At 38.3% G+C, this 26,190-nt stretch overlaps 1 protein-coding gene across 1 annotated transcript; it reads left to right on the top strand.

Annotated features, from left to right (window-relative positions):
* The first annotated feature begins 223 nt into the window (after nt 1–223).
* Nucleotides 224–10,474, top strand: LOC115928184 (transient receptor potential cation channel subfamily A member 1 homolog). The gene is made up of 9 exons (XM_030995093.1): nt 224–406; nt 944–1,276; nt 1,768–1,908; nt 2,666–2,774; nt 3,433–3,524; nt 5,189–5,395; nt 6,862–6,930; nt 7,418–7,591; nt 8,257–10,474. Exons 1-9 carry the CDS (start codon nt 275–277, stop codon nt 8,473–8,475), a joined length of 1,476 nt encoding a protein of 491 aa, XP_030850953.1. The 5' UTR covers nt 224–274; the 3' UTR covers nt 8,476–10,474.
* Nucleotides 10,475–26,190: the final 15,716 nt, after the last annotated feature.

The following is a 26,190-nucleotide window of genomic DNA, read 5'->3' as shown; positions in this document are numbered from 1 at the left end:
TGCCCTTTGGTAAGGCATTAATCCCTCGGAAAAGACTTGAATCGTTGTTACCCTGGTTGCTAACTTACAGTCAAACACATGCTTTCTCAGCAATCAGGTAAAACAACAAATATTTCCAGTTTTTCATTGTCATGTTAACAGTTACCAATAATCTGTTTAGGAAAGATTTTCCACCACACTTGAATCGATGACCCAAATGACTCTGTATCTCTTTAAAGAAGATGGTAGCAAACAGGAAGGGCTTCTGAACAGAGTCTATCATAGGTTATCAACAATGAGAGGATCCTATCACTCAGCTAAAGCGAAGAATTCCCAATTCGACATCAAAGGTCGTTTGAAGCGCAGTGCCTGGCCCTACATCTCAGACCCTCGAGAACGGTTCTTGAACCATCCCCTGCAGATCATGGTATGGATACCATAATCATTTTTCGTCAACATTTGAGAAATTGGTACATAGGGACGTCTAAGGACGTACAATGACCTTCAAAAAAATATATAGATATCACATGTTTTTCCCGATGATAAAGCGGATTTTCTTTTTTTAATCAACTTATTAACCATGAATATAAGAAATGCAAAGGGTGTGCTTCTTTCTTAGCGGAAAGATTATCTTATCTCATTTTTAAAATAAATGTATTCACCCATTAGCTAGTCACCCCATTGTAGGGTATTGACAAAGTAATGTGTTATACTATTATAAACCAAGCCAGGTAAACTTTGGTGAGGCATCACTGGAAACGAACAAAATGGATTTGTCTATTTAGTCCGTGGACGAGCTTCATGGTATAGACATGTCAAGAAGACCCGGCTCCATGACAAGTCCAAACGTTCTTCATTGAAAATCCTGAGTTAGAATCTGTTTTGAATATCAACGATATAATACGAGCACACAGAAGAAATGTTCTATTCCTACTGTTTCTACTCATATCCCATCCTTCTTCAGACGAGCCTTCAGCGCGAAAGTCTCCTCGATCACCCCGTCGTCACCACCTTCCTGCATCACAAGTGGGTCTCAGTGGGTCGCTACGCCTTCATCTCCTCCCTCGTCATCTACCTTCTATTCCTCTTCATGCTGACCGGGTTCATCATCGTCATGCCACCCAGCTACTATGTCCAGTCCTTCAACCACACCCTGGAGAACCCGGATCGCATCACCTGGAAGGCCGATGGGAAGCAGAGATGGGTGGACAGCGCCTCGCATTTCAACGTGCTCATCTTCAACCGGTTTGGGTACATCGTCATCATCGCCCTGTCCGTGCTCAATTTATTCAGAGAGGTAGGCAAATATAAAATGTGGTACCTGTGTCTTTATATTCCATTTTGGTTGCTAAATTTTCATCTCCCCCCTCTCTCTCTCTCTCTCTCTATCTCTCTCCATATCTCTCTTTTTGCTCTTTCTCTCCCCCCTCTCTCTCTCTCCCTCTCTCTTGCTCCCTCTCTTTTCACTCCTCCTCCTCCTCTTCCACCATCTCCTCCGCCCCAACTCCTCTTCCTCTTTCTTACTTCAAGCCCATATCAGTTTCTTTCTGCATGCATATCTCCTTCTCTCACTCACTTTGATGCACTTTTCGACCATGTCGACTGCCTCTATATACTGCCTCTGCTCTAGTGGCAAGACAAACCGTTTTATATCAGTAAAGGAAATGTACCTTACAAGCCGTTTCTTGATGGAATATGTAAGTTTCTTAAATACCTTGTTTTTCGAGCTTCCAAAATGAAGTATTTTACGTACATCCGCATGGTTTCATCCTTTCTGTTTTCCTCCAGATTATACAGATGGCAGTTCACAGACTAAACTACTTCAAGAGTGCTAACAACTATCTGGAGCTCTTCTTATACATCGCTGCTATCCTGTTTACCCTGCCACGGGGTGACGTCGAATTCGTCAACAATGGTCATCTTATACAGGTAATTAAAATGATTTGATTGAATAGCATTGACATTATGACGGATTTGTATGAGTCAGAGTCATTTAATTGTCGTGGTTTTATGACGATTAATCTTGAAACCATTCTACCTATAAATGTAAATGAAAATGTATTATTTTTCTGAGTGCAGCAGATTATAAATACATGTTAATATATTGTTAAGCTAACTTTTTTTTCGTAAGGGGTGTACATAATGTTTTTAATATATTCCCGTAGTACCTGTACAAGTAAAACATCTTTCAACATCACATTCTATTAGGATGGCTGTCATCCACGTGATAATTCCTTTCAGACACTTTTAAGACATGGTGTAGCGCAGGAAGAGGTAGAAAAGGAAGAACGAAAAACAGAACGAAATTAAGAAGACAAAAAAGGTTCCCTACGACTTCTTTCATATAGGGGAAATCCCTTTTTGACCACTCGACGTCTACTTATAAAGACAACCGCCGTCCCCACCCCATCCCTCTCCTTGTTCGACTATAGACACATCGTACTTAACTTTAAAAGTAAAAACAAAAATACTACACTCATTTCTTAGTCTAATATTTAAGATTCTCGTAGACTATTTATTTGAATCCTACCTGCTATCCCACCTGTCTCCTTTATAATACCCTTGCAACTACACTCATTTCTTATTCTAAAATGTAAGATGCTGGTAGACTATATTTCAAACGGCTGCATTTGTTATCCTACCTGCCTCCTTTATAATGCCTCTTTACCTATTCTTCGCCTACCAGCCATGGCAGTGGCCCTTAGGTGCCTGTGCAGGGTTTCTGGCTTGGATCAACCTGGTTCTCTTCATGAGAAGATCATCCCTACTGGGCATCTATGTCATCATGTTCTTAGGTGAAAACAAATTTTCTTACTTGCCATTTTTTGAAATTATTCGTTTATTTATTGCGCATACGCCGTTTATGTTGGATCATTACATATCAAATTTACAGTGTATGCACTTGGAGAGCAAAATAATTATTATGTTTTGTTTACTAATGTAAAGCGCTTTGAGCATGTTTATGTAAAGGCGCTCTATAAATATCAATATTTATGTATGTATATCATTAACATCATATTAGTTACCATCCTCCCACCAGTGGCGCTCAAGGGAGGGGGGGGGGGGGTGCAAATTTGTAATTTTCGAGGACCTTCCCCCCCCTCCCTCTGTCTCCGAATGTGTTAGAAATGATTTTAAAGTTAGTATATTTGTTCCTCTGTATCATGATATTAGTTTGGACAAGCCAACTCACATGGAAGAACTACATACAACGATTTTGATATACAGCACTGAGACCCATTATGATACTTTTCAGTAATTTTGGATTTATTGCCGACGAAATGGCACTCTAGCTTTCAAAGTTTGGCATCATTTTAGGTCGATTAAACTTTGCATTTTATGTTTGTGATAAATACGGCTCACTACATCTGTTGTACATCATTCATGATAATTTTGGTGTACCTCAACTACAGACATAGAGTGTACATTTCAATTTTTGTTTTCTTATGGCAGATATCACACGAACTTTCCTGAAGTTTGCATTCATCCTGTTCATTGTTGTCATGGCATTCGCACTGACATTCTACGCTTTGCTGATGAACAAGGTATATCATGAACGTATTCATTATCCAATCACTAGTTTGCTTTGAACATCTATAATGTGTTTGCAGCATCAACCAATCACTATTTGAAGCCTTATAAACTCAATCAACAATGATTGGCTGAATCTGAAGATGGGTGAATGATGGCGTCCGAAATTTGGACAACAGTCAGAATGAGGGGGGGGGGGAGCAAGAAAGAGAAGGAGGAAGAAAGAAAGAAAATGAGACAGAAACGGAGAGAGAGAGAGAGAGAGAGAGAGAAAGAGAAAGAGAGACAGAGAAGAGGTGGTGTTTTTTTTTGGGGGGGGGGGGGGCAGGGAGAGATATTCATGAAGAGGAAGAGAGAAATGTTATGATGTCATGCAAAACACATTTGTTAAATTCAACATTTTATTACTGTCAGCATGGTCACTCCTATTCAGTATACAAATGATGCACAGGTTAGAGTGCGTCGGTAGGGATTGTGTGCACAAGGTACCTTTGAATAGTTTTAGACCAAATTCAAAGGTACAACGTGCACACAATTCCACCGACCCACGAATTAACCCTCTGCATCATCTGTTTTATAAGATGGGGCCCCAAAAATTGTCAAAAATACAAAATGTTGTTATTTTACAGATTTACCGGATGCATGGCAAAATCATGCGTCCGGTTATTACCGGACGCATGATTTTTTTAATTTGCATAATTTGTCTGTTGTTACTTAGTGCAATGGATTTAAACAAATATAGAATGACTGAGGCCTAAACCTTAACAAAAGAAAGTCATTAAATCAATACAAACTTATTTTGCAAGCTTTCTTGAGCTTTGAGGAGGTGCAATCTAAATTAGAAGAGGTCTGGATCTTGTTCATATCAAGTACAGAAATTGAGGCTTTATGTGTGGTGCTTCCCGGCCCCCTCGCTTCAGTTTCACCAACACAGCCTCGAGAAATTGAAATTTGTTTTAGATATCTAAAGTACAGTGATCCAAAAAGTGGCGTTGTATGCCACAGCGAAGGTACTAAAGTATAGGTTTACAACTCACCGTCGGTCTATGTACAGAAGCATAGAACTTAGTTTAGAACGATAACAGTTTGTCCAATTCTGGCGTAAAAATGTCTCCTAAATTGACGTTCTTGATCTGCGCAAACTTTTCCAACTTTGAGAATCCATACTTAAATTGAAATTTTCATGCTAGTCGCATCTGAATCATCCAACAATTTAGATAATTCTTCTTCTTATAGAAGCTGGAAAATCAAATCGCCGCCGCGATTTCGCCATCTTGATTTGGGTTTGGTTGTTTTCCTTAGTGAAGAAGAGAGAAAGTGCAAACAATTAAGATATCGGTGATATCGATTCCAATATAGCATATATCGTGTTGATATCGCGTGCATCCAGTAAAAGTAACTACACGATAATTGACCAATCACATTGCAGGGGTTGTTCTAACCATCTTATAATATCATTTGTTATCATTATGGTCTGTTACAGTCAGAGCATAGCATATTTAACAAGTTCCTGAAAATACAACTATGGACTTCAGTTCTATGTTTTCCACTCGTATCCGAATCGAATTAATAACCAATTGCTATGAGAAAAAAACCCCGTTTGCATTCCGTTTGATTCAATTCGATTCAATTCAATCCATGTCTCAACCAAAAATGTTGCCATTCTCTCGATTTCTAGAGCGCGTTTCACACTGTGGGCGACTCATTGGCCAAGACTTTCGTCATGATGATAGGCGAGTTTGATTTTGAAAGCATTTTCTTCAGTAGCGACTACATGGAATCCCAGTCCACTTCTTTCACCGACTCTCTCTTCATACCAAAACTGACCTATGTTTTCTTCATCCTCTTCGTCGTGCTCATGCCTATTCTCATGATGAACATGTTGGTAAGTATTTGTATTTTTATCATTGGCGGAAGGATCTTCACTAAATAGATACAAATTAAAATTCAAACTTTACTGATTTCAATTCATACAGATAGGATCATTCTCAATTTTGTTTATACATTGGATAACAAATTTCAAACTTCTTGGTTATAGTGTATGTAAGAGTAAAGATAACAATTACCAGGAATGACACAAATTAACAAAGATTACCCCCATATGGAAGGAAACATCGACTGAGAATTTACATCACCGATAGGTAAAAAGGAATTGGAGAAATAGAGGGCAGGGAAAAGTGATATATATACACTGTTGGTCATAATGGTGGAATATTTATTTTTACCCCAGTTTAGGGAAGGATTTTAAAAAATTATTTATTTCTAATAGATCTAGATAATGGCATACATTCTTAGATTTTATTGAATATTAATTTGCTAGTGTTTGTTTGCGTGACGGCTTAATCATATGTGTGCTACTATGCTAATCAGCTAAGGGACCTACGTCGTTAAGTCATAATTGACAGTAATGAGGATTAATGCCTCACAAAAGGGCACTAATATATAGCTGATCGATACGATTTTTATCCTGGGGCCTCATAGTAACGAGGCCATTGCTTAGCCCCTGAATCATGACTGTACGCAGTGTTTGCTAGGGTACGCGGCTCCTTCCACAAATCCCCCCAAACGAAGAAAATGCAATAAATTGTCAAAAATTCATTGCATTTTCCCCCGGCCCCCAACAGGAAAAATTCATCTGTAGGGCCATGCATTATGGTTCAAGGCATGGCCACACAGAGGAATTTTTCCTGTTGGGGGCCGGGGGAAAATGCAATGAATTTTTGACAATTTATTGCATTTTCTTCGTTTTGGGGGATTTGTGGGGGCGGCCGCGTACCCTAGCAAACACTGCGTACATTCATGATTCAGGGGCTAAGCAATGGCCTCGTTACTGTGAGGCCCCAGGATAAAAATCTTGTCGATCAGCTATATTAGTGCCCTTTTGTGAGGCATTAATCCTCATTACTGTCAATTATGATTTAAGGACGTAGGTTCCCTAGCTGATTAGCATAGTAGCACACATATGATTTATCAGTCACGCAAAACAAACACTCGCAAATTAACATTCAATAAAATCTCAGAATATATGCCATTATCTAGATCTATTAGAAATATATATTTTTTTTTTAATCCTTCCCTAAACTGGGGTTAAAATAAATATTCCACCATTATGACCAACAGTGTAGATAGGTAGAGACAAGGGGAGGGAGGGGACACAAGCTTATTCTAGATCCCCTTTAATACTTTTCAATTGCTTTGCTCGCTCACGTTTTGTTCATATATTGAGAATAATGCCCCCTGCATGCCCTGCCTGACAATTACCAACAAGGTTTCCCTTTTTTACCCACACAAATAATGATATAATTGATTACATACAACCGAGTGAGCTCGTCTTCTTCTTCTTATTTTTAGGTTGGTTTAGCGGTTGATGACATCCAAGCTATTCAAGCCAAAGCACACCTTCATCGACTTACAATGCAGGTAAGTTTGCCAAAAGTTAGCCAACAAAACTCAAGATATTCAAACAGAAGTTACAAGTTATGTTAAAAATATAACCATTTGTATAAATTCAATTCAATTCAATTCAATAAAGGGTTTATTCATATGACGTTCTGGCAGCCGAAGCTGAATTGCAGGTCATTTATACAAGGTAAAAAAAACATCATAAAGGGCAAATCTAATACTCTATATATTGACATATTGACATCGAAAATATAATTTCCTCATTTACAGCAAAGTCATGTTCTAACAGTGCTACAAACTTAATAATATTCTTCAGGTAAAGTAATAATATTTTTTTGTTATAAGGTTTTGCTAACATAGACATTAGCTCTTCGTCTTACCCTAAATCCCCAACCGTAAGGATGACAAATGACTTTGGTGCAATTAAATCCTTATTTCAAAGATGAATGATTTCTCTCTCCCCCTTTTACCATTTCAATTATGGACTATATGCTTTGTTTTATAGGTTGATTATGTGATGGAGCTGCAGTGTAAATTTCCGCTGTGGGTATGGAGATCGTCTGTTATTCGTAGGAAGGCATTCGTCGTGAGTAAGACGAGGGTCGGCAAATGGATGCAGCTAATTTCGAGTCTGAGGAAAGAACTGAAGAAAGCGATTAAAATTTGCAATAACAAACAGGTATGTATTGTGATCTCCGTTTCGTTTACTCGTACATGTATCTCCCAAACACTTCTATATTTGTCATATAAAGTAATCTTTTGCCCCGTTCTCGTCTCTGTTGGCACCCCATTTATTCTTCCTTTTTGTAGTTCCTTTTTGTAGTTACGAATCTGTTAATTTAATTACACATCATTCCTAACTACCATTTGAGAGGGCCACAATTGTAGAAGCATTGCTTTTAGTGGACTCTTCTGTTTCCAATATGTATTCCTTAACTGTTGCAAATGATTATACAAATGTTATTGATGTGCAATGTTTTGTTGGCATTGGGGCATTGTCATGTAAAGTACTCGTTGTCCCGCTCTCGTCTCTGTTGGCACCCCCTTCCCCTATCTTCTTCTTTTTCTTCCTTTTTGTAGTTCCTTAGTTCCTGTAGTTACGAGTTTGATTTAATTACTTTATTCTAATTACTCATTATTTCTAACTATCATTTGAGGGGTCCACCATTGTATAATCATTGCCTTCTAGTGAACCCCTCTGTTTTCAACATAAATTCCTTTATTGTTGACAATTATTATAATTGATTTGTAACGTTTTGTTGGAAACAGAAATAAAATTGATTTGAGAAAAAATCCTAAGTAATACGAATACTTAATTTCTTATAACTTTGATTATGTAATCAGCTTGCGGACGAGGATCGGATCAAGGATATTTCCCTGAAGGTAGATGAGGTTATCCATGATATGAGAGAAAGGCATGGCAAACAAGTCCAGGAGTCGGAGAGCGTTCATAACTTGCAGAAGAGTATCCATCATCGAGTGGTTCATCTTGAAGACAGCTTGAAACTCCTGCACAAGAAGATGGATGCCTTACTCGAGAGGAAGGCAGAGCAAAAAGATTAATATTCTTAACTAACGACAAAGCCCCCACCCCTCCCCTCCTTCTTCCTCCTCTCTTTTCTCAAAGTGAGGCGGTCCGTAAAATGAAAGAGACTTAGCAAACGAGTCCAGTTTATGGAGAGTTTTTAGAACTCACGAAAGAACAATTTGGAAGACAGTGTGAACTCCCAGTCAAGAAGATGAATGCCTTTCTAGAGAGGAGGGCAGAGTAAAGAGAGTAAATCTTCGTAACTATGGGATTCCCCCTCCCTATCCCCTCCTCATTCAGTTTTTATACTGTTGTCAAAGCTTTGGAACCAATGACCAAACTCAGGAACGGTATAATTGCGAAATACATTTGTATCTGTAGAATACATAAAGAACTATCATGACACGAATTAAGCCTATCTAGATCGCTAGATAATGTGTGTTGGGGTTGGGGGGGGGGGGAGGGGCTGTAAGAAAAAAAGAAAGAAAGATAATGACATGCTTACAAAGTGATGAAAACTCTATGTTAATGCAATAATAATATAACTCGTACGTACATGTATATCCACCTGTAAAATAAGCTTAAAGACTTTATGTGCATTATCATAGATTAAGATAAATGGTTATTGTATTCGAACATAAAGTATATATTTCTTTAAAAATCTTATATATCACAATAGTTTTTTATGGGTATTGTAGGTAATGTCAAGCTAATTTTGTTCGATACGATACCATCCACATCTATATCTGGTCATTGTATTACGTTAATAAACCAATGCCTAGTTTACATTTGGCCTGCGATTAGTCTACGGAGCGGGAAATTGAACAAACTTGAAGAAAAAAATGATTTGTGTTAGTAAGGAAACATAACTTCTGGAGTGTCAATGTTAAAGCAGTAGGGTACATTAATGCTACTATGGTTTTATTAGCTAACAGTCACGAAATAAAGTTATACATATTGGATTTTAATACCGATATTATAGATTTTGTAGCAGGTCTTAGTTGCAGTGACCCAATAAAGCAATCATACAAAGGTGCAGTGCGATGTAGTGCAGTTTATTCACCAATCGTAAACAAATACTCAAAAACAAATACAAAGAAAGGCAAAGGCAGAAGAATAAAACATAAATAATTACATGTTCAAAATAGTAGTTGCATATATTAATATAATATGAACATAAGTTATATTAGAATAACAAGATATAACACTCATTTATCTTATTGTAATGTAGTGTGGGTAAACACATATCCAACGGAATTGCAACCATTGTATATATTACAGAAAAGAGCTATTCGTATCTGTTTATTTTCTTGGAGACAAGCCCATACTAAAGGATAATTTTTTTAATTTCATGTTCTTACTGTCTTTCAACTCAGATCTTACTACAGCACTGTGTAATATTACTTTTTAAACATAAGCAGAGTATGCTCCAAAAAATCATTATCAGCAATGCTCACTTTGAATGCAGTTGTACATGACCATACTAAATACAAGAAGCAGAGATAAATATCATCTATGGACTGTTAATATATCTTTTAGATATCATGCTACTGTTATCTGGAATAATCTTCTACTAGAAATAAAGTCATTTAACTCAATGAATACCTTTAAAAGAAAACTCAAATCATACTTAATCACAAGTGTTTGAAATTTAAATTGTTGATTTTGCTGCCTTGTATTGTCCTGTGGTGAGTTTGTGCGGTAATATGTATTTTTGAATAGAATATGTCATATATTCGTAATCATTTATACCTTTTAATATAGTACTCTATTATCTTATACATTTTCTATATAATATAGAATGTTCAATGCAACCTTTTTTACCTTTATTAAGTGTGGTCGTCTCGACAAATCCTCATGGTTGTTATGGTCACCAAATTCCAATAATGCTCTATCTTGTGTTGTTATCTGATGTATCGCTTTATTGTTTTATCATTTTACCTTATTTCGTACTCTTGGTGGATTTATACTGTTATGATTGTATTCTGTTCTGTATTGGAATTGAATAAACTGAATTGAATTGAATTGACATTAGGACAATGATTAATAAAGGTGAATTCATTCTGTATAACTTCCACACATCTGCTAGAATAACTGACAAGTTTACAATACTCGATATGCATAAATGATTGCATATTCCATAAAATGCCTCCAACTGTCAGGCCTCATAGGAACACTGTCATTCTCTACATGACCTACAAACAATCCTTATTTGTATCCCTATTCTAACTAAAATTCAAGTTCACTCATTGCCCTCTGGTACTAGAATCTCTTCCTTAAGTTTCGATAGGAAATTAATCTGAATAAAATCCTGGCGATGAGCTGAAGTAATCTCATAATCAAGTTCACTTTTAAATGCTGAAGTATTTCTTGTTACCTAAGCATAATACAAAAGGAAAAAGGAGAAGATTTCCTTTTGCGACAGCTACCCAAATTGAAAAAAATATGGGTACAGCTTACAATGATATATCTAATAATAATATGATATATAAAACAGGGTTTAATAGGGATAGTGTTAGGGTTAGGGTTAGATTTTAGGTAGCTGTTGCAAAAGGAAATCTTTCCGAAAAAAATTACAAGCAAGGTGCATATCTTAAAGACTAATTTCTTGTACTAAAATTTTTTACATTTTACTCAATTAAGTTACAAACATGTTATACATTTATACTACTGTATTGAACATCATAATTCTTTTATCAAACATACAACACTCGGTCTAGAAATATCCAAAATTTATGCAAGCAAAATCTGAAATATCACTATGAATGATTGAGTTTTTTATATCAAAATAAAAATACATGCATACAATCAAAGAGATCGTCTCTTGACAACTGGATCATTCAATAATATAAACAGCTAGCAGTAGAAAATGCTTACCCCAGGTTACACATAGGTTCATTACTATCCTGGCTGTGTATTAAAACTGTTTAGACAACCTCTACAGTGTGTCCCGAAAAAAACTATACACTTTTGAAATGGCTGCCGAATAACAAATATATGATTCTAGGGGAAAAGTTATATATGTATGGAAAGCTCATATACTCAACTTTCATATAACATCAAAAGTTGCGAAAATAATTCATGCTCGGGTGAGCACTGCTCACTTTTGTAAAGGGTATGAAAATTAGGTTGCGCAGGAATTAGCCTTCCAATTTGTGACACTTAATCCTTTGGAGCTTACGGAATTGAGGATGATATGGCCAATTTATGATCAATTGTGATGAGTTTGGGTTTGCTGAGTGAAATGTTTGGTTTATGGGATTAACATTTTATGCATGAGTGAACAGGAATTGCATTTTTTATTGTAGCACTGTAACTTCCCTGTTAGACTCAGTGGTGTGTTCATGGGAGTCAGGATGGGGTGATGGTACATGTTGTAATTTCCATGTTACAAACTGTTATTCTCTTACATCTGTGACTTTGAATAAAAACCTTCACCCCACATTTCAATTATTGTAAGATTAGTTGAACATCTCATTGATTTATTCAATACCCAGGTAGGGATAATGTAAATCGAATATTCAAATACGGTTTGTTGAAAAAAGGAATGTCCAAGATGTCGGCTACTTATTCTTCAGGTAAATGGTAACTGAAATGTGGGGTGAAGGTTTTTATTCAAAGTCACAAATGTAAAAAAATAACAGTTTGTAACATGGAAATTACAACGTGTACCATCACCCCATCCTGACTCTCATGAACACACCACTGAGTCTACCAGGGAAAGTTACAATGCTACAATAGAAAAATGAAATTCCTGTTCCGTGCATAAAAGTTTGGTTTAATAAACCATGGAATTCACTCAGTAAATCATGAATTTATCATATCACCCTCAATGTTGTAAGCTCCAAAGGATTTACCTCTCACACATTGGAAGGCTAATTCCTGCGCAACCTAATTTTCATACCCTTTACAAAAGTGAGCAGTGCTAACCCGAGCATGAATTATTTTCGCAACTTTTGGTGTCATATGAAAGTTGAGTTTATGGGCTTTCCATACATATACAACTTTTTCCACTAGAATCATATATTTGTTATTCGGCAGCCATTTCAAAAGTGTATAGTTTTTTTCGGGACACACTGTATTTAGTCTCAACATTTCAACATGGACTATTCATGTGTGCAATTGCTGCATATTAGCACGTAGTGCAGCGCCAAAGGTCAATACGCTTTAGCAATGACTCTCTATGCTTTGCTGGAGTGCGATCAGCCACTTTGTATTCATTGTGTGCATTTGTGTGCAAGTGCGGCGATGTGTGTATTGTGTGCAATTGCTGCCTCTCAGCAAGTGCATTGACTCTCTATGCTTTGCTGCAGTGCGATCAGCCACTTCGTATTCATTGTGTGCATTTGTGTGCAAGTGCGGCGATGTGTGTATTGTGTGCAATTGCTGCCTCTCAGCAAGTGCATTGACTCTCTATGCTTTGCTGGAGTGCGATCAGCCACTTCGTATTCATTGTATGCATTTGTGTGCAATTGCGGCGATGTGTGTATTGTGTGCAATTGCTACCTCTCAGCAAGTGCATTGACTCTCTATGCTTTGCTGGAGTGCCTCAGGTCAGTGACCAGAAACAGAGTAAACCATCAACACGATGATCAACGAAGCCCAGAACAGACAGCTTGCAGCCAAGTTACCACTTTCAGCCATTAGATAGGATGCCTCAACAGCTGGCAGATACCAGCTGTAATAATCAATAAAATAAAGTATTTCTTTACTGGTGTAAGAGTTAAAATTAAACTCCTTTCATACTTGTATTTGTTTCAATTACTATTTTTTTTTGTCTAGTCTCTTCTCTCTATCTATTTATTTCACATCATTTCCTTATTCAATTACATATTCATTTACTTCAATTACTCAACCCAATGCCTTCCTCCATTCATCTCCTCTACATACCAAGTCTTCCATCTCACCTGGTATGTTCCTTTGTTATCTTCTCATTTTTTACCGGTATTCATGAATCTTGTGTAAATGCATAAGGTATTTCCACTTCTTACTTATCATTGGTTCTCTTCTCCTTACCTTTCGAATATTCAGTCTAACTCTAAATCCTATTTTGCTATTGGTTCATGATGTATTTCATTTGAATATACTTTGCTTAAAAATGTTCAGTATGATGCTGCATATCAGCCGTCAATAGGGACTTTTAGATTTGCGTGGACTGATACGTGTGACGTCCATTCAAGGCAGTGCATTAAAAGGACGTCGATCGTAGCAATCCTCCTCTGTCTTCGTGCAAATCTAAAAGTCCCTAATAAAAGACGGGAGAGGCCTGCATGGACATCATCTGAGGCAGTTGTATTGAATTAGGGCTCTGCTACTTTTATGTTGGGAAATTTAGGAGAGAGGATTGAGTTTGGCAGTGGTTTGTGAATGATAGGTGGTTTTGATATATATTGGTGAGAGGCTATTTGAATTAGTTTACACTGGCTATTCTGACATCAATAATCAGCATGTCATATGGCATATCAATAATTAAATTCAAACTCAATGAATCCGCCAAAATACCTATTCATGACATTTGTACTACAGATGTAGCAACTTACCATTTCTTCACTCTTTATCAATTAATTTGTATCTTATTATAACATCTAGGATAATCAAAAGAAGTCCCCACCTACAGCAATTTGTTTCGATAGTCAATGCACATTCATTTGCCCTCTACGACAATTATACATGCACAACCAGCACTAATTAAATGTAATATAAAACATATTAATTCTTTCATATCTCCGTGGAGTGCTAAAACTCTGGATTCTTCACAAATATCACTAATCAGTATAAAAGTGAGCAGAAATAGGCTTCATAATAATGAAATATCATCATTGAGAACACACATTATCAGTTCAATCCAGTAAGAAAATGTATCGCATGACACATGAATTCTTTTTCACTTGTGCAAGCATACAATACATCATTCATTCATCCAAACTGACTTTAAACATGTAAATAATATATTTATACATCAGGCTACAGTTCTACATACCAGGTAATAAACTACCAAACACCTTAGGATGCCTTCAACTCCTGACACATGCGTTGATGTTGCAGGCCTGACACACTTACAATATTACTATTACACAACACATGTTACGTGTTAAGAATGTACCACACCCTGTACTCGGGCCAAATTAGTGCGCCTATCCAAATGCATTGTCATTCACGTTCAATACAAAAGACATGCATATGATGACCATGTACATATAACAAATGACTTTTTTTTATGAACGAACATCCCATGTGGTCATATCGGTCACTTTTTAAACCCCAACATACCTTTCGTATCAATCTGCCAGACTCCAATATCAGATCGAAAATTCAATCAGTATCAACCGATATGAGTTTCGATGTTCAAAGTCTATGTCGAAAAGTGAACTGAATCGAGACACAATAAATTTCATCGATTGTATCGAAAGCTGTTTTGACCATTTCGGTCATTCTGGATGCTTTGGCCCAAACTGACCATGTGTATGAATTTTAGACCAATTCAGAATGTTTACGCTGCAAAATTTGCTATTAGCTTTAGTTTTTATCAGAATGTATGATGGGGAAGGTTTGAACAGTTCACATGACTTGGTGAAGAATTAATACCCATAGACAGGCGCGCCGGAAGCAGATTGGGATGGGGGGGGGGGGGGGGGGGGGCAAACATTCCAGGGGGCTCACCTTCCAGGGGCAGTGACGTAATGAAAAATAAAGTTCGGAAGGGGTGGGGGTGGGGCAGACGAAAAATCTGCATCACCACCAGTCTTACACGTTACATGCAGGTCCCGCGGAACGTTTTTTAAAGTGGAGTATTATCGATCAGGTAGAGCGTAAATTGGCGAGGGGTCCAGGGCATGAGCCTCGGCAGGGGGTCAAGGGGCTGAGCCCCCGGAAGCTCAGGGGTTTTAGGTATGTAATTACGGTTAGATGAGCATCCAAGGGCCGCCTTAGGGCCCTTGGTGGGGTCCAGGGGACAGAGCCCCCGGAAGCTCAGGGGTTTTAGGTATTTAATTACGGTCAGATGAGCATCCAGGGGCCCGCCTTAGGGCCTTGGTGGGGTCCAGGGGACAGAGCCCCGGAAGCTCAGGGGTTTTAGGTATTTAATTACGGTCAGATGAGCATCCAGGGGCCCGCCGAAGAGCCCTTGGTGGGGTCTAAGGGGCAGAGCCCCTGGAAGCTCGGGGGTTTTAGGTATTTAATTACGGTCAGATGAGCATCCAGGGGTCCGGGGGCGGAGCCCCCGTAAGCTCTGAGGTTTTAAGCATTTAATTACGGTCAGATGAGCATTTTTAATACCTTATTTGTGACATTGGCAGGTCACTTATTTTTGTCTCCGTCTTTCTTTCTTTTTCTCTTTAACATACTATTTCAAAAAGGAGGGGGGGGGGGGGGGGGGGGGCTCGAGCCTAGCCACTTTGCATACCATGACATAAAGGCTTCTAAATTAGCGTATTTTCGCCTGACTGTAATTTGGGAATTTCTTATTTTCCAACAAACGCATAAAAAGGTATGACTTACAAAAAAATGGAGAAAAAAGCCGGAAAATCATGTCACAACATCAACATTTGTAAATCATTTGTTTCGAATAAGAAATACACCCCACCCCCATCACTACGCCAGCGTTCAGGGGCTCATGTCTTCTCACCCCTATAACAAAAAAAACGGACACGCTTTCCCATTATCGCACAATATGTCCACGATATGCGCGTATCGCTATTATAAGACCTCCATTGATAAATACCGTATAGGTGGAATGCGCAATGTTTACGAAATTTAACTCCTGTGAACTGGATTAAAAATACAAACCATGTTTACTCTTTTACAGCTTTTTTTTTTTTTTTTGGAGGGGGGGGGGCGTTTTTTTTTTTTTTTTTTTTTTTGGGGGGGGGGGGGGGGCAAAAAATGCGTTTTGCCCCCACTTTTTTGACTGGGGGGGGGGGGGCAACTCCCCCCCCCTGCCCCCCCCCCCCCCCCCCCCCCCCCCCCCCCCACTTCCGGCGCCTATGCCCATAGAAGATGAACATGAATGTGACTTGGTAAAGTCTCTTTTGGCCTAATTTACTTCTCTATTACAGTACATCAACGCCCTCTAACTCTCAGCTGTAAACATTAACACAGTGTAGTTCCTTGTTTGGCGGGCCGGTGTGACGGCAGATCTTGTTACCTTGGCGGATCGTGTTCTCGGAACAAAATCTGCCTAGCAGATATCGTGATCAGCAGCGGATATCGTACCCGCTACAACCAAATCTGCCGTTAGTGAACACGGCGGATAATGTGCATTGGCGGATTTTGTTCCTATATAGCTACAGGCAGTGGCGAACCTGGCATACCGCGTCAGGGGGGGGGGGGGGGGGGGAGGGTGTTTTTTTTGGGGGGGGGGGAGGGTTTTCCCCCCTCCACGGTATTTTGCTGTTTGCGATCGCGCTATTTCATGCATACCCGTACCTTACTTATGTTTTGTTGATTTGAAAAGTCTTCATAATTCGAAAAAAAGATTGTTTTATTGGGAGGGGGGGGGGGGGGGGGTTAGGGTTAGGGGTGTGACACCCAAATTTGCTGCCAACTTTTAAGGGTGCGACGTCATCCAAATTTGCCGATTAACAAATGCATAGCATCTACCACCCTCCTTCCCTATCCTAAATGTTAATTATTCCATGGTTTAATTAGGCTCTAATTAAAAATCTAATTAAAAAACCTTTTGAAGTAATCATTACCCCCTATAATATTGAAACATGCAACTAATTTGTTTCTACATCGTGATCGACCTGAAAACAAATACAAAAAAGTAATTAGCCCCCTTTTTGTATCTGAATCCACATATCAGTGATAAAAAATAATCATGCGAGCGCGAGGCATTACGAACTGATTTTTCCCTCAACAGTGACAGGAACTGGGCTTATGAAGCCCTTCAAAATTTCTGTCGGCAAATGCGTCTCTCTTTTCCTCTTTCCTTCCCTACTTCTTTCATTTTTTTTTCTCTCTCTCTCTGTCTCTATCCTTTTTTCTTTCTCTTTTTCTTTCCTTTCTTTCCCTTTTTTCTTCTTTTCTTTCTTTTTCTTTTTCTTTCCTTTCGTTTCCCTTTTCTCTTTTTTTTCTTTCTTTTTCTTTTTCCTTCCTTTCTTTTCCCTTCCTTTCTTTTCCCTTTTCTCTTTTCTTCTTTTCTTTCTCTTTCTTTTTCGTCGGGGGGGGGGGGGGGGGGGGGGAATCCGGCCCCTTCCCCCCATAGGTACGCTAGTGGCTACAGGACATGGTCTGATAATTCTATCGTGAATAACATGGCGGATTGCTAGACTTAAATTGTCTGATTTGTTCGTATTGGACATCGAATCTGTAGGCTATTCCGAAAAGCATCCCCCCTTTATTGCATTGACGCCCACAGGCGACAAAGCCTTGTTGTCTCTCTTTCTTCTTGTCCATTCTTCTTGTCCATCGTTCTAATTTTATGTTAAAACCAGCATAATTGACATTTTGGCATTTTTGTTTTATTTATGCCCGAGTGGGTCTAATGGCCTCTAGAGGCCTATACATAAGACCTCCTCCCCAACTGCTGTTTTAACAGAAATAAATCATAATTTAATTACGTATTTATTTCATTTCATTAAACATTTTTCCTGTGATCCAGTCTCTGTGCTTTTTCATTTTCTTTCTTTTCATTTATAACTAAAATGAAGGCAGATATGGGAAGGATCATGATTGGTCAGAGCAAATTGACGTGTTTGTTTGGAATCTTTCAAACTTTTGTATTACTGCATTTGTTAGCCAAGAAAACCTTTTAGAATAAAACAACCTGATTCCCATAGCAGCGTTTTAAACATTGGTAAGCCCCCCCCAAAAAAAACCAAACAGATTCCTTTGATTTTATATGATAAATTGCAAGAAATAGAAATTATCAACGGCTTCGATCATTTCTTTAAAAATAGATTTATAAGCTAATAAAACAATATAGACCTAATAAACTTAAATTTGTTTTACCCTATTTTCAAACTATTCTCGAATCCTTACAGAGTATAATTCAGGTTATTTTGCCACCTTTAGAAGTTGTCCGCATCCAATAGACGAAAAGGATTATATTGTATTTCTTTATCAATTTAAAATTTGCCATTACTGTGCATCCCTTACAGATTTATAACATTTTTTTTATTCGGTTGTACTGATTACGAAACTTGCGGGGCCGGGGGGGGGGGGGGTGATCGAGGCTCTTTGCATCATCCCATATCCTCCCTTCATTTTTTTTTTGGGGGGGGGGGGAGTGAACTTTAAGGTCACTCTACATGATAGAAAAAACAGATTTTAAATATCATAAACTATTTTCTTAATTTCGCCTTATCGCTTTCTTCTTTTTTACGCTTAGGTGGCTTAATTCCTCTTTAAGAGAAAACTCTTAATAAGAGCGGCCTCTTGCTCGAACTCGTACTCGCACTCAGCATCCATGGTGGTATACAGTATAGTACTACGGTACACATGCAATTGCAATCGCACGCAGCCTAGCCAGCATGCATGCATGCAGCAAGCGGAGACCGTACCGTACCACTCATAAAAACGATACCTTCAGAATGGAACGATAGCTGCAAAACGGAACACTATCTGCCAGCCACTCTGCGTGGTGGGTTACAATATCTGCCGGCAGATTTTGTGACGGGAACAATATCTGCCGGCGGATTTTGTTCCGCGAACACGATCCGCCAGTCACACTAAACGCCGTCACACCGGCCGGGGAGCGAATTTGCGATTCCCAAACCATTCAGCTATGGGAGACTTTATGAGCAACGTGATTGGTCGAGAGAAGAAATAAATATTACGTCATTTACTGCACGCTAGGGGTCGCTCACAGCTGACACAGACACACAAACACTCACAATGTTAGTCTGCAAGCACAGACTCTAGTTTGACACTTTACGAAATATATCATGTCTGAGGGAAGTCTATCTACATGAAATGGCCTACTGTAGTCTCACGATTCAGACTCTGTATTTTGCACAGGTGTGTGCCTGCAAACTACTCACATGCCTTAGAATTCTGCTACTGAAGGTGTGTATCATCTAAGTCTACATGTAACTTGTGTTATCGTCTATGTTCAAACAATGCATGGCTAGGCTCAACAAAACACTCAGGACTGCGCATACGCTATGTTGTTATAGGTACAATGCACTTCACACGCGAGCTAGCTACAGGCACATTACAGGCCCACTGTTATCCATTGTTTATGTGCAGCCCATTCATGCAAACATCATTCCAAAAGTCATAGACACGGATCTGATCATGGCTACTTTATAATAAAATAATTAAATACAGGGTCTAAATATCTACTTACATGCAGATTTGGAAAATCATTTTGAAGATTTGATGGTTCACTCGGACTTGGCCCCAGACACATTCGCACCGCCATGATGAGATGGCTCGCGTCGATGTGGGCGTGTCTTTATAACTTTTTTTAACCAATCACGTTGCTCAAAATGTTTCCCATAGCTGAATGGTTTGGGAATCGCAAATTCGCGGCCAGGGAGTGTCCTCAATATTTTGATCATTACCTCTGGTGGTTGATTCTCGACATGTTTGTGCGATATACACTAATGATTATTCGATCTTCCACCTATTAGCCAAACTAAACTAAGAAAAGAAATGGGAGCCATATTTCATAATCTTCGTGTTGGTATATTTGTGGTCTGGATTGCGGGCTTATTTGCAGGTAAGCAATTCTCATATCACAACGTCAAATTTCGAAAGTTAATGTTCCATATTCTTCAAACCCGACAGTTTTTTTTTACAAAGACGTAATTTTTTGCATGAGACTCATATGTATAAAAATATTTTTATCTTAGGATGGGTGCCACGAAATCGGTAAATGGTATATCAACAAAAGAAATCGAATAAATGAAATTATTTAGCATTTTGGTTGAATTACATTGGCATTCAAATTGTAACTCTCGAGAATGCATAGTTATATTCTTCTCCACAGCACTCATAAAATCGAATTGCCTTCATGGTTAATTATGCAATTGGTATGATATCTACCAGTCTCTAGTCTAGGGCGTATATTGATATTGATATTCTGTCCCTTAAATACTGTTTCTATGCATCCATTCGATTGTATAGTAAAACACAATAGTGAAGATGCTGCGTACATGTAATGACACCTTAATTAATTTAACACGTTCATCACATGATCACAAGTCATTTGCACATTGATATTTTTTCTAAAAAATATCTTGCCACGTACCGTTTAAATGAGCACACAGTGGAAGCATTCGCCAAGGTTTGCTCGAAAGAATTCCAAACTTGGGTCCAGTATAGAGAAAAGAATGTAATGCTGACACTGTTCACATACTCTAGGAATGATACTGTCGCGTGGGATAATTATGGTTTTGTGTGTTTTTAAATACATATTATTGAATAATTTAGGTAGTTCGTTTGTATTCAGCTGATACATAAAATGACCTAGGTGAAAGAAATGGGGTCAACTCGCCATTCATAAGGACCGCTATTCGTAAGGACCGCAGTTCGTAAGGATCGCTATTCATAAGGACCGCTGTTCATAATTTGAGGAAAGGGCCATTATTCATAATGTTCAATATTCCCAAGGACCGCTATTCGAAATCGGGTAAGAGGTTCGCTATTTATAATACACATCGGCGTTATTCATAGGGGTCCCTATTCATAATACGAGAAGAGGGTCACTATTCATGATATACGTATTTTGAATAGCAACCCCTATTTCGTATTATGAATAGCGGTCCTTTCGAGTAGTGACCCCAAATGTTAATTACGAATAGCGCCCCTTCTTCATGTGCATGAATAGCGGTCCTTATGAGTAATGACCCACAATTTGAGTTATGAATAGCGACCCTCATTTCACATTATAAATAGCAGTCCATATGAATAACGGTCATTATGCCTTTACGAATAGTGTCCCGTTTACGTTTTATGAATAGCGTTCCTTCACGTATAGGAAGTTCCACGTTATGAATAGCAGTCCTTACGACTAGCGAGGTTGCCCACATTTCTTTAGGTGAAAATCAAATATATTTATGTTGAAGTCTTCCATAATATAGCATTGTTTATTGCCTAAAGCAGGACTCAATAATAAATGTTAGAGGGCTGTCAAAAAGTTCGTGTGATTATAAGGGGTATAACACCCACTTTATATTATTTCTATCCACCAGGCCTTTAAACTGGTGAACATTTCTGTTCGCACTTTTTATGTTGAGATGCATGAGAGAACAACAATCTTCAAGTGTAGAGGAAGATATTTGTTTATCTGTGATTTAATTGATTGTTATAGTGGAGTATGCCTCATTATTAGGATCACAAGAGTCAAGATCAAATTACTCAACATTTGAATTAATTTCATCAGTAACAATCATGTAACAAATCTTGGTTCAATAAAGGATTGGTGGGAAAATACTTGTAATTCATTCTCATCTAATAAGGAAAATTGAAAATTGTATTCAGTACACAATAAAAGTATGAAATTATTCATGGAGAGATTATACTTGTACAGGTTATGGAGGATGCTGCGAATTCCTACCATGGGAGTTGTTAGAGAAGCAACAAATGAAAAGAAAACAGTTATGATGGGTGCTGAAGATTAAAGGGACAGAACAACATGAAGAAAATCATTAATCAATTCTACAACATAGGTGCTTTACAACGACAACAAAATAAAGAGAACACAACAATTACGAACTTTGTAATTATCGCTCAAGCAAATATTTATAAAATTAACACTAATTTACACTATATGCCTATTATGTATTAGCATATTTATTTCGTGTAAAACTTGTGTGCGTGTGAAATGATCATTGAAGGCAGTCCAAAATTCGCTTTTCTAATTAAAGTCTATAATATTATGCTTGTTTGTTTTAGTAGCCTGCAACTACCACACAAACTAAGCGCACCTTGTTTATTCGAAAGAATTTATCATATATAATACATAATATTTCAGAGGGTTTTTTTTTTCTTCCCTCCCTCAGTTTCCATTGTAATATCATTCTTTAAAATCTGTATCGCAAAAATGCTTTTGTGTGCCTTTTACCCACGCTCTCTTAATTTCTTTCATGTAAAACTGGTGTGCGTGATCTACAAAACAAAATAATAATTCAATCAGGAAGCTGTAATGAATGGAGATACCGTCTCGAAAGAATTTTCCGAGGGAAAAATATTCAAGATTAACCTGGCTTAACAAAAAGAAATGTAACCCTCTCCAACCATCATTTTCATCAACAGCTGTCCATATCAATGCACAGTCCCTCTCTGGAATTCCAAATAGTACGAAATGTTACGTAACGCCATCTGCTTTCCTAAGTTCTCTATTCACTCTTTTGCAAATATATGCAAGCATCGAGCTTTGAAGCCATGCGTGGCACCGAAAAATTAAGTCATGTTCAGTGAAGATGTATTTAGCTATAACATATAAAATACAGAATTAACAGCATAAGACCATTGCAACTTTATATTAGTCATCAAATGCTGTTTCTGTTCTCCGATAGCTCTACTGAATGCATGGCCATTTCAACCAGCGAAATCGACCAAGGAAATCGTGAGTTAGAGCGAATGAAAGGTTTTCATCATCATGATTTTCTCATCTAATTATTGATACTTTCCGAACATTTCCGAAATTTGTACATAGCTAGGAAAGTAGTCTAAAGGTTTATCTTCCTAAAGAACTAAATGAAATTGTGTTATATGTTTGCGCATTTATTGATTGAGGGCTAGAAGTTGTCAAGTTATCACCACTATTCACCCCAAATACGGGCCCACAAAGCAAAAGCCGCCGTGCTCGCTGGGCTGGGATGTGTGTGGAAAGGGAGGACCTAGTGCTACTAGGGAGCTGTACGGTTTCGGAGGGGGATTAAGGGGATTACGATAGGGGAAACAAAAGACACGCGGTGCCACGGATGGCTTCAAAGGGGCCTCTTGGACGGGATCTCCATTCATTACAGCTTCCTGATTCAATCAAGGTATTTTTTTTCTCGAAAAGTGTCATTTTTCTTAATTGAAGATTTGAATGCCTTTTGCTACAAAAAGCTAAGCACTTCATGCAGAGCGTTTACAAAAATTATCCCCAACTTTAGTATCCCATAATGTAAATAAATCATGATAAATGTGACCTTTGAATCTCTGTAATGGGGCTTTCACATATACACTCCGGGGCCCGTACGGCGAGTAAAAACAGACATTTTGGAAATTTTCGGCCGGTGTCCGGCCGGTTGCCGTAAAGTTCCTACGGGCGCCGGGACAGTTTTTTAAGCCGTACGGGTGCCGTGGTGCTGAGTTGGCTGCTCCCAAATCTCCCGGCGTTTTTATCTGACCGTTAGGCCATAGAAAGCCAGTAAAGGGCCCGTAGGGCACCTTACGGGTCCCATGTGGGCTCCGGACGGTGCCCGGACACGAATTTGCGATTCCCAAACCATTCAGCTATGGGAAACATTTTGAGCAACGTGATTGGTTAAAAAAGTTATAAAGACACGCCCACATCGACGCGAACCACCTCATCATGGCGGTGCTAATGTGTCTGGGGCCAAGTCCGAGTGAACCATCAAATCTTCAAAATGATTTTCCAAATCTGCATGTAAGTAGATATTTAGACCCTGTATTTAATTATTTTATTATAAAGTCGCCATGATCAGATCCGTGTCTATGACTTTTGGAATGATGTTTGCATGAATGGGCTGCACATAAACAATGGATAACAGTGGGCCTGTGGTGTGCCTGTAGCTAGCTCGCGTGTGAAGTGCATTGTACCTAACAACATAGCGTATGTGCAGTCCTGAGTGTTTTGTTGAGCCTAGCCATGCATTGTTTGAACATAGACGATAACACAAGTTACATGTAAATTTAGATGATACACACCTTCAGTAGCAGAATTCTAAGGCATGTGAGTAGTTTGCAGGCACATACCTGTGCAAAATATAGAGTCTGAATCGTGAGACTACAGTAGGCCATTTCATGTAGATAGACTTCCCTCAGACATGATATATTTCGTAAAGTGTCAAACTAGAGTCTGTGCTTGCAGACTAACATTGTGAATGTTTGTGTGTCTGTGTCAGCTGTGAGCGACCCCGAGCGTGCAGTAAATGACGTAATATTTATTTCTTCTCTCGACCAATCACGTTGCTCATAAAGTCTCCCATAGCTGAATGGTTTGGGAATCGCAAATTCGCTGCCCGGACGGGCCCCTCGCGATTTTGGGGGTCAATTCTCATGAAAAATCTTTACGGGCGCCTTGCGGTGTTCAAGGGTTCCGTTCGTGTACCCAGTTTGTATTCAGCTGATACATAAAATGATCTAGGTGAAAGAAATGGGGTCAACTCGCCATTCATAAGGACCGCTGTTCATAATTTGAGGAAAGGGCCATTATTCATAATGTTCAATATTCCCAAGGACCGTTATTCGAAATCGGGTAAGAGGTTCGCTATTCATGATATACTTATTTTGAATAGCAACCCCTATTTCGTATTATGAATAGCGGTCCTTTCGAGTAGTGACCCCAAATGTTAATTACGAATAGCGCCCCTTCTTCATGTGTATGAATAGCGGTCCTTATGAGTAATGACCCACAATTTGAGTTATGAATAGCGACCCTCATTTCACATTATAAATAGCGGTCCTTATGAATAACGGTCATTATGCCTTTACGAATAGTGTCCCGTTTACGTTTTATGAATAGCGTTCCTTCACGTATAGGAAGTTCCACGTTATGAATAGCAGTCCTTACGACTAGCGAGGTTGCCCACATTTCTTTAGGTGAAAATCAAATATATTTATGTTGAAGTCTTCCATAATATAGCATTGTTGATTGCCTAAAGCAGGACTCAATAATAAATGTTAGAGGGCTGTCAAAAAGTTCGTGTGATTATAAGGGGTATAACACCCACTTTATATTATTTCTATCCACCAGGCCTTTAAACTGGTGAACATTTCTGTTCGCACTTTTTATGTTAAGATGCATGAGAGAACAACAATCTTCAAGTGTAGAGGAAGATATTTGTTTATCTGTGATTTAATTGATTGTTATAGTAGAGTATGCCTCATTATTAGGATCACAAGAGTCAAGATCAAATTACTCAACATTTGAATTAATTTCATCAGTAACATATACATCATGTAACAAATCTTGGTTCAATAAAGGATTGGTGGGGAAATACTTGTAATTCATTCTCATCTAATAAGGAAAATTGAAAATTGTATTCAGTACACAATAAAAGTATGAAATTATTCATGGAGAGATTATACTTGTACAGGTTATGGAGGATGCTGCGAATTCCTACCATGGGAGTTGTTAGAGAAGCAACAACTGAAAAGAAAACAGTTATGATGGGTGCTGAAGATTAAAGGGACAGAACAACATGAAGAAAATCATTAATCAATTCTACAAAATAGGTGCTTCACAACGACAACAAAATAAAGAGAACACAACAATTACGAACTTTGTAATTATCGCTCAAGCAAATATTTATAAAATTAACACTAATTTACACTGTATGCCTATTATGTATTAGCATATTTATTTCGTGTAAAACTTGTGTGCGTGTGAAATGATAATGGAAGGCAGTCCAAAATTCGCTTTTCTAATTAAAGTCTATAATATCATACTTATTTGTTTAGTAGCCTGCAACTACCACACAAACTAAGCGCACCTTGTTTTTTCGAAAGAATTTATCATATATAATACAAAATATTTCAGAGGTTTTTTTTTTTTTTCTTCCCTCCCTCAGTTTCCATTGTAATATCATTCTTTAAAATCTGTATCGCAAAAATGCTTTTGTGTGCCT

Source organism: Strongylocentrotus purpuratus, unplaced genomic scaffold (genome assembly GCF_000002235.5).
Source record: "Strongylocentrotus purpuratus isolate Spur 01 unplaced genomic scaffold, Spur_5.0 spur5_scaffold_21, whole genome shotgun sequence".
In the NCBI taxonomy this organism is placed as follows: domain Eukaryota; kingdom Metazoa; phylum Echinodermata; class Echinoidea; order Camarodonta; family Strongylocentrotidae; genus Strongylocentrotus; species Strongylocentrotus purpuratus.
Note: the sequence above shows the minus strand (reverse complement) of the source record. Positions and strands in the feature narration are given on the sequence as shown.

Bases quoted from the DNA above. Each gene is read 5' to 3' on its own strand.
- LOC115928184 (XM_030995093.1), top strand. From the start codon at position 275: ATGAGAGGATCCTATCACTCAGCTAAAGCGAAGAATTCCCAATTCGAC. The intron at 1,277-1,767 runs GTAGGCAAATAT...GTTTTCCTCCAG, and splicing joins TGCTCAATTTATTCAGAGAG to ATTATACAGATGGCAGTTCA. The intron at 5,396-6,861 runs GTAAGTATTTGT...TCTTATTTTTAG, and splicing joins TTCTCATGATGAACATGTTG to GTTGGTTTAGCGGTTGATGA.